Here is a 10,125-nt window from a genome sequence, read left to right on the forward strand (position 1 = left end):
TACACAACATTTCATCATATTTCCTCATAACCCTCTTTTGTCTGACCATTTGATCCCATTTGAATTTGCAATAAAGGATCCACAGAGTTTGGTGACAATAATGACAGTAGATGTTTGTGTGAAAGTGCTGGAAGAAAATGAGTGTGTGATGTTCTTTCAGTGTTGCACTTTGTAGACGCTCCCTGAGCACTGGTCTCACAGCCAGCTGCACATAGAGACCAGTGTTGTTAGTCCAGGTCAGAAGATGACTTGTTGGAATGAAAATGAGCTTGTAGTTTGTCTGCTTTAATAATGTGACTGGAAAAAGGTGTTGGACTTCAAATATGTCCATTTCGTTCACACTTCACCTTTAAAAGTGAAGCCTTGTGGTTCCTGGAAGGAAAAACACGACTTTTTCAAGTCTTTGTCCTGTTTTTATGATAAATGTACGACTTTAATGTGAAACATTCAGAGTTTTTTCTCTTGTTGTGTTTGTTTGAAGCTGCTTCCTGTTGGCTTCAGCTGTTTGGAGTTTCCATTTTCTAAACTTCTACATTCTGAACCTTCTTCAGCTCTGAACAGATGATGAAACACTGAATGATTTCAAGCTCACACTTTGTCTAATAAACTTACATCTTTCATTCTTTATGCAGATTGAGGAGCTGTGGTTTGTCAGAGATCAGCTGTGATTATCTGGCAGCAGCACTGAAGTCCAACCCCTCCCATCTGAGAGAGCTGGACCTGAGCTCCAACTACAACCTGCAGGATTCAGGAGTGAAGCATCTGTGTGGTTTCCTGGAGAGTCCAGGATGTGGACTTGAAACTCTGGGGTCAGTCAGCATGTTTTAGTTGTGCTGAGATGAATATGATGTGAAAGTTGTGCTGACACTAAACTGCAGACATCAGGCTGATATTATACTGATCCACACTGAGGATCTTCATGGTAAAGTCTGTTTTCTTCTTCTCTGGTTTAGTCCATTGACTGCAGCAGAACAATGTTCACATTTCAAACAGTGAGACTCAACGTATGGCCCGCGGCCCACACGCGGCCTTCCCACCTTTCCTGATTCAGAGAGAGGGGACCCTGATTAACTGTGTAGTGTTCTTCCTCACAGTTCTAAGTATCAGACACAACAATGAATAATCCACAGCTGACTGTCTTTAGCAGGTCAAAGGTCACGGCACACAGCAGACAGTGGGAAATATTATAACTCTGATCATTTATCAGCACATATCCATATGTATAAAAACAAAGCTGACACTGTGAGACTTGATCAGAGGTGTGATCATCACAGCAGAGGCCTTTGTGTCAAAGTCACTGAGGATCAAACAGAAACACATGAAGCAGATTTTCCTGTTCTGGCTTTTTATAGCAGATAACCTTCAAAATATTCTGCAGTCCATCAAAAACTGAAGCAAACCATGAATCAACATGTGAACATGAGCTGATGCTGCTGAAGTGAAGCAAAGTTACAGAGGTTTGATTACAGACACAGCTGAGAGTTTGTAATCTGTCATCATTTTAAAAGGTTTCAATTTCTTCAGTATTGAACAGCAGAAATGAGGCTTTGTTTTCGGAGGCCGACAGCAGTGAACACAACAGCAGACTGGTGCGTAATAAGCAGTGAATAATGCAGGAAACAGATTTTTGAAGGTAAACTGTTCTTGAAGTACACTGAGAGAGAGAGAGAGCTGTGCAGGAAGTAAACGTCAAAGTCAGAGAGAATTCATGACGATGTTCATCAAACATAAAGCGTAGTTTGGATCTTCTTCTGCTGCTGGTTCAGTCAGTTTTGGTTGGAGACAGATGAAACCTGCAGCTTCAGGATCTGTGAGCTGTCCACTTTCAGCCCCGACGGCGTGTCCGTGTACGTGCCGTCGAGTGAACGATCCACGCTCTGTGTTTCCATCTTTGTGTGTTTAGCTGCTCTCATTTACTGTTTTATCTGTTTGCTTGTTGTTGAAATACTTTTGGGAGCTTTAACCTGAGATTCTGGCAAAATACATTTATATTAAAAATCGATTCAGGATTGAATGAATCAACATCGCTTTATTCAAATTAAAACCATTTAAATAGGAAAATCCATTTTTTTACACCCGCCTCTAATGCTGGGTAATGTCAGCTGGTCCATGTGCAGCTGGCTGTGAGGCTCAGGGAGCGTCTACAAAGTGCAACACTGAAAGAACATCATCCATAAATATTGAGTAATAACTGGACTCTCATACAGCGACACTCAAATGCCTTTAAACATCAGCTTATCCTGCTGATCCAACTCCAACACTGAGTTTGTAAAAACATGTTTGTCAATCATTTTGTTTGGTTTCTGAGGAAAATGATTCAATAACTTGCTGCTAATACACAACATTTCATCATATTTCCTCATAACCCTCTTTTGTCTGACCATTTGATCCCATTTGAATTTGCAATAAAGGATCCACAGAGTTTGGTGACAATAATGACAGAAGATGTTTGTGTGAAAGTGCTGGAAGCAAATGAGTGTGTGATGTTCTTTCAGTGTTGCACTTTGTAGACGCTCCCTGAGCACTGGTCTCACAGCCAGCTGCACATAGAGACCAGTGCTGTTAGTCCAGGTCAGAAGATGACTTGTTGGAATGAAAATGAGCTTGTAGTTTGTCTGCTTTAATAATGTGACTGGAAAAAGGTGTTGGACTTCAAATATGTCCATTTCTTTCACACTTCACCTTTAAAAGTGAAGCCTTGTGGTTCCTGGAAGGAAAAACACGACTTTTTCAAGTCTTTGTCCTGTTTTTATGATAAATGTACGACTTTAATGTGAAACATTCAGAGTTTTTTCTCTTGTTGTGTTTGTTTGAAGCTGCTTCCTGTTGGCTTCAGCTGTTTGGAGTTTCCATTTTCTAAACTTCTACATTCTGAACCTTCTTCAGCTCTGAACAGATGATGAAACACTGAATGATTTCAAGCTCACACTTTGTCTAATAAACTTACATCTTTCATTCTTTATACAGATTGAGTCTCTGTGGTTTGTCAAAGATCAGCTGTGATTATCTGGCAGCAGCACTGAAGTCCAACCCCTCCCATCTGAGAGAGCTGGACCTGTACGGAAACAACCTGAAGGATTCAGATGTGAAGCAGCTGTCTGATCTTCAGCAGAGTCCAGACTGCAGACTGGAGACTCTGGGGTCAGTAGAGTGATGGAGTGAGTGGGTGGTGCTTTCAGCAGTATTGTACTAAACACAGTCAGTATGAAACAAAGATCCAGTGTTTCCTGTAAAGCTGCAGCTTCTCAGTGAAGCTGTGAGAGGAGAATGGTGACAGGCTTCAGGATTGGACACAAACACTTCCTGTTTCTGACCTTTATGGTCACCATAGTAACGGCTGACACGCTCTGATCAAACACTGTCAACAGCCAATCAGCTCTCTGAACAAAGCAGCACGCAGACCAATGACTGCATTCGTTTCCAAGTTTAAAGCAGTGAAGAACACAGTCTGTAGGTGAGGAAGAATTTAGTGAGAGCAGATGTTTGGATGGAATTCCTCCAGTTAACAGCTGGAACCGTCCATCTGGATTGTTGGGCTTGTTGTTGGGGTTCCTACAGAGCTCAGAGTGGACACACCAAGGTTCTTCTAATGAATGAAAGTCCAAACTCAAACTAGGAGGGAAAAACATTTTCATCAACTTCAATAAAAATCCAAAGATTAGAAACAGTGAAGCAACAATGACTCCTAGTACAGTCCCAGCACTGAAGTCCCTGCTGCTCTTTATACTGGATGTGCTGCATCACTGACTGACAGCTGATGAAGAGTCTCTGGAAACACTCGTTTATCTCCTCTGCTCTTCCTTCTTCTCTCTGCAGGTGGAGCTGATGATGGTAAACAGGACGGTGTGTGTGCTGAGAGAGGAGGAGCTGTGTCCTGATGATCCAGAGAGGTTGAAGCAGCAGCAGCTTGTGTGTAGAGACGCTCTGACTGGGCCATGTTACTGGGAGGTGGAGAGGAGAGCTTCATCCAGCAGTGACTGACAGAGGAATGAGAAGAAGTGCAGATGACTGTCAGTGCTGCAGAGTGAACTGCTCTGAGAACAGCTCCACTGTCAGACACAATGTAGAGTCCAGCATCATCCCTGTGTGTCCCTCTGGATCTGACAGAGGATCATCAGTGTATCTGGACTGCTCTGCTGCTGCTCTGTCCTTCTACAGTCTCTGCACAGTCTCTGTCTGACTCTGGCTTCAGACCCTCCTGGATCAAACTCACCTGGAAAGACTTTCAAACATCACTCAATAGATTTGAATACAGAATATATTTGATATATACTGTAGATGTACTGTAGAGTTGCAGTTTGTCACTTGTAAATACAGTCTGTGAGCAGCTATGAGCTAAAAGATCTTTCTAGAAACACGAAATGTTTTCACTCTTCTGTTGCTTTTTCATATATTTCCACAACATTAATATTGATCCCACCTGTCTCACCTGTTTCATGCTTTTATATATAATAACAGGACACGTGTGATCTGAGCGCTGCTGTGGTTGCTGTGCTGCACGTCTTCATTTAGATAACAGAGACATCTAGTGGTTCAGAGGGAGAACTGCAGGAGGTGGAGCTGTGTTTTAGCATGGAAAACTTTTTATCTTTTAGGCGCAGATACAAATATGACAAGTATCAGTGTGAGATACAAAAGGTCACATCAGTCAGCAGAGGGAACAGTGATCACACAGCAATGTAAGAATAGAAACATAACAGTGAATCTGGACATGTATACAGAGGGAAGCAAACAAACAGGATGTAACACTACATTAAAGCCACAAATGGGAAGAAAACAAAGCCAAAGGAAAATATATTTAATCTCACCAAGTTTAGGTGGAGTTTATTTTCCTTGTGCTGACTTTTTACAGTCAGTTACAATAGCTCGTACTGTTACTAGCTAGCATGACGGAGTTTCTATACAGCTGGGTGGTGCTATGATGTTACTGATAGTGAACTTTATTTTAGTAGAGTTTCCAACCGTCGTGTAAAAAACAGTATTCAGAGAAAATATTACGCGTTTCGTGTTGAGCTGAGAAGGAACACAGTTTGTCCCGGACTTCAACTAGAATGGAAAAGACACAAAGCTGGATTTATTCTGTGTCTTTACACTGTCATTCTCTCCCCTCCCTCTACTGTTGCTACTTCAATCACGAAACTGATCAATGATCAGCTGATCGGCTTTTCTCTCTCGTTTTTTTATCATCCACTTTGCGCCAGAAAGAGGAAACCAGCGGATGTCGCGCTAAACAACAGCAGCACGTTTAAGCTTGATCAGCTGTTGTTAGAATTTATTTAATATTATTTTCTAGTATCAGCTGATGTTTGCTGGAGCCACAGCTGTAAAAGCTGCTGGTCATGATGTCGGTTTGGATATGTGGTGAGAGGGAAACATGAAGATGAAACCAGGAGATGTCCTTACGGAATCATCAAGGCTGAGCAGGTGATGGAGAAACAGGTTTACCTTTCAGGTGACATGAATGAGTTGATGAGAAGTTATGAGCTGTTTCTGAGAGACAAATAACACCAGGATCCTTTTCCAAGTAGCTGACAGCTGGTAACTGTGCAGCGGCGGATCTAGGAAAGTTTTGTCAACCTAAACCAGGGGATTTAGAGCATCATAGAGTTTTTGTGGTTTGTTTTCTTTAAGTCATTTCACATATTTTCTCTTTAATTTCAATTCCTTGAATAAAACAACAAACTTAGGGGATGATTTTGTAATCCGACTTTATGTATGAAAGATTTGACAGCAGCACCAGCAGATGTTAAAAACTGTCTGGGTTACACGTGCATCACGTCGTGTGCTTCCTAACATGGATATGATTGGAATCTGGGCCTGTTCAAGCGGTGCTGGTATCATTGTTGTTTCTGAGACTTTCCAAATCTTTACTGGATAAAAACGTAGCAACTGATGGATTTAACATTTAGCTCTCAGACTGTCCCAGAAAAGGCGGAGGTCTGGAAGTTTATGTGAAGCTCTGTCTTGCTGCTCAAGTCTTGTTCTCTCCATCTGCACCTCAGCCATTTGAAATCTTGGCCTTAACTATTGATCTGTTTGGAAATCAGACTGTTGTTGGCTGCTATCAGCCTCCACCTGCTTCCCCCAGCACATCACCGTCTCTGGTTCAACTTTTATCTGAGCTGCATTTTAATGACGTCTTTCAGATGGATGGTTTTCATTGGGACTGGCTTTCTTCTGTGTCTGATGATTTTAAGGCACGCTGCTTGTTTTTAAAACTGACTCAAATTATTTAAAGCCTCACACGCCTTGATCCTAAACACCCAGATAAATCTGCTCTTATTGACCTTTTTTAACTAATATGCTGCGTAAGTTTTCCACATCTGCAGTTTTTGCCAACGACCTGAGTGATCACTGCATAGTTGGTGCTGTGAGAAACACTAAAATCTCACGCTCCGAGCCCGCATCAGTTTGAACTGGGGTCGTATTAAACAGGCTGACAATGTCAGTTTGGGAACATTTACAGGAGAGTTGTGTCTACTTTGTGGACAGACACGCCCCTTTTTGCCAGGTCAGGGTGAAAGGTCGGGACAGGCCTGGTTTGGTTCAGTACCGGCCGATCTCCTACATGACAGAAACCAGGCCTGGGCAGGAAGTCTGGCTCTGATGCTGATTGGCTACGTTTTCATTAGCTGTGTAATCGGATTACTGCCTCCATCATCAAGATCCAATGTAACTATTTTTTACTTTAACGACTGACAGTCCAAACGACCGTAGGAGGTTTTGGCAAACTATAAAGTGTCTCTGCCAGCTGTGACTCCTCAGAGCTTCCTCCTCACTTAAATATCGACTCCACTCCTGTGTCAGACAAAACTGAAATGTTGCTTTAACAAACACTTTGTTGCTTCTTGCTCTTTGTTCAGCACAGTATCTGATGGTAAACCTCTTGCACACAACTCTGCTCGTAGTTCCTGCTTACTGATACCTTTTCCTTCACACCTGTCACAGTAGAAGAGGTTTGTAAGGCTTTGAATAGCCCCAACACCAGAAACTCGTCCTCACAATCGTTCTCCTTCCTTCTTGCACTTGGCTGCAAATATCATAGCTGAGCCAGTGTCTTATATTTTTAATCTTTCTCTACAACAGAAGGCTTTACCACAGATGTGGAAGTGTGCCTCTGTACTCCCCCACTGAAAGCTGGTGATTCTTCAACAGTTAGTAATTACAGGCCAATTTCCAAACTCTGTGTCTTATCTAAGGTTCTTCAAAGGCTGGTAAATAATCAACTTCAAAGTTATCTGGATGAAAATAGGATTTTATCTCCCTTCCAGTCTGGTTTTAGGAAATTGCACAGTACTGGAACTGCTTCGATAAAAGTTCTCAAAGACGTCTATGAAGCGCTGGATGCAAAGAACTACTGTGCAGCTCTTTTTATTGATCTATCAAAGTCTTTGACACTGTTGACCACAACAAAAACTCTTCTGGCACAACTTCACCTACTTCCAAGCTGCGTGGAGAGGATGAGGATCTAACAGCACAGGAACTCCAGCAACACTCAGCAGCAGCTGCTCCCAGTCCCTTGGTTTATGAGCTGAGCTGCTGACCACAGCATTTTATGTCAGAGATTACTGGAAATAGGCCTTTCAGACCGAGCAGCTGGCTGCTTCTCTAATGTTCTTTTGGACATCAGCAGTGCGTTCAGCTCAATGGTCTCAGAGTACATGTTAGGCAAACAGTTTAGTCACAGCCTGCAGTATCAGGACATCATTACATCCACTGTTCCATCAGTTCATGCAGAGCTTGGGAAGAAGGCGTTCTCCTTTTCTGCTCCGTCTTCATGGAAAACATAACCGAAGGATTTAAGGCTCTCCGTTGATTTCACTTGCAGACTTCAAAAGACGTACACATGTTTTTGTGAAACCATCTCTGGGAACTTGTTCTCGTTTTTAATGTGACTGAGTACATTACACAAACTTTTCTTTTATTGTTGTAATTTTAATATGTTTGTCTGGAACAGGTCTCTCTTGTAAATGAGACATTGAGTCTCAATGAGCCGACCTGTATAAATAAAGCTTCAATTACAAAGTCCTTTGTTTAAAAGTTCCTTCAGCTGCCAGTGGGACGTGCTGTGGCACTATCGGTTGCTGAGCCTTTATATTGTTAGTTAGAAACTACAAATATAATGGCTCACTGTATTTCAGAATCAGAGAAACTTTATTAATCCAGGAGGGAAACTGAGTTGTCATAGCAGCAAATATACAAGAAACAACAAGCACTCATATAAAGTGAGTGTAGAAACAGAGTTATGATTAATAAATATTCAGAGAAATAGAGAAATAGAAAAATATAGGTATAAATTGTTACGAAATCAGTTTTACCCCGGTTCTTTTATTCGTCGAGGCATCCAGAGACGGCACCAGAACTCAGTAGTTATTTCACAAAACCTTTATTCATCTTCATTTAAGAATAAGAATCTTTACTCTTTAATGTCACAAATTCCTCTTTGTATGTAACATAACAACATACATGATACAGCTGCAGCAACTGAGGCGAGGAGAGAGGCAGCAACAAGAAAACTGGAAGGAGGAGACCAACAACACCACCTGTGGAAATCTTTCCCCAATCAAGCGTCATCATATCAGCATTTCATCAAAAGCACACATGCTCCGACCTGACAATGCAGAGGTGTGGCAAAATCATTGAAATCATTTATTAAACAAATGAGTGCATCCAAAATAAGAGTGGAGCTGCAATGAAAGAGAAGTGAACTTTCTTCAGTCAACACAAAGTTTTCCCTGACAGGTGACATTTAATTAAAGTGACTTTATTACCACACACACATTCAGAGGCAGTCTACAGGAGCAGAGCTGCAGCTATTCAGCAAATGTCTCCCTGCAATCCTCACTGCAACACCTACATGTGAAAATGAAACCACCTCTACTGTTCACACATGAAACGTCGTGTGAAGAACCAGTTTTCCTCACATCTCTGTTTTAGTAACTCTGAAGTCTGAACTTTGGATTTTTGCATCCTGTTTGTACTGATAACTGTCAGTGGATGATTTTGATCCCAAAGAAATCTTTAACACACATGTAGTGATGGGACGTGTGCACTGAAACAATGGTTAGGAAACAGAAATCGCCTGAGAATCTGCTAATGTTTAAGATTTCTTCTTTGCAAACATTTTCTATGGCTGTTCCCAGTATGACCAGTGACACAAAGCATGGGAAATGGGGATTAGTTCATTCAGACAAATACACTTTTTAAAATGTAAAAATAAAGAAATGAATCAATAAAATAAAAAGTCAAAGAAATAAAAAATAAGGGTCTGAGGCGTCTGTCTCACTGTATCCATGGCAACAATTTACTTCCTGTTCCTTCATATCAGAACCACATCTTTGAAATCAAAACATTTAAGATTCAAATTCAACCACAGATGTGTTCAATTAAACATTAAATGAAGCAGTGCAATGTTTTTATCACTATCCAAGTTTGAACTCTAAGTAGAAGATTTAAAAAAGCAACACACACACACACACACACACACACACACACACACACACACACACACACACACACACACACACAGTATGCAGACATGATTTAGGTGATGATAATATAACGACTGCACAGACCCGTGGGATGATTCATGTCCTTTTTCTTTCTCTATGCAATGATGAACTTCTTGCTTCAGGACCTTCTTGATGAATTTGTTTTCTAATCCACAGTTTTCTACCTGATCTGTGTGTTTGAAGTAAAATGTGTTGCTTCAAATGTAAAAGTTAAACAGACAGAAAGCATCAACGTGGACTTCAGTCAGTGTTTTGTGTTCATACAGGTCAGCTGTTGCACACAGAGGTCCTGGATTTACACTGTGCCCTGGTTCCTGTGTTTCTGTATGTAGTTTAGTCTAAAGTGGATCCTCCTCATGCACAGACTGAATTATCTGTTCAACAATCAGCATTTCTGATTCATGGATTTCATTTGTTTTTGCTAGTTTTGACTGAGATTTTAACATATCTGTGGTGGCATCTGTTCAGTGTTATGGAAGTTTTACAGCACTAATCTCACTTCACTGCTTTCTTTCATTTGCGCAACATCTCTAAAGTTAGAAATATCCTGTCTCAGAGTGACGCTGAAAAACTAGTTCATGCATTTATTACTTCCAGGCTGGACGACTGTAAT

General features: G+C 41.2%; 1 protein-coding gene across 1 annotated transcript in view; it reads left to right on the forward strand.

Annotated features, from left to right (window-relative positions):
- Positions 1-10,125, forward strand: part of LOC146634425 (NACHT, LRR and PYD domains-containing protein 12-like) — a 106,126-nt gene that overhangs the window by 18,075 nt on the left and 77,926 nt on the right. Inside the window, exons 9-10 of the mRNA XM_085349898.1 lie at positions 633-809; positions 2,968-3,141. Coding sequence (XP_085206024.1) covers positions 633-809; positions 2,968-3,141 — 351 coding nt within the window. The remainder of the gene's footprint in view (positions 1-632; positions 810-2,967; positions 3,142-10,125) is intronic.

The sequence above is a fragment of the Diplotaxodon limnothrissa genome, linkage group LG3 (assembly GCF_057381915.1).
Source record: "Diplotaxodon limnothrissa isolate DT_005_m linkage group LG3, D_limnothrissa_male_GT1.1, whole genome shotgun sequence".
In the NCBI taxonomy this organism is placed as follows: Eukaryota; Metazoa; Chordata; class Actinopteri; order Cichliformes; family Cichlidae; genus Diplotaxodon; species Diplotaxodon limnothrissa.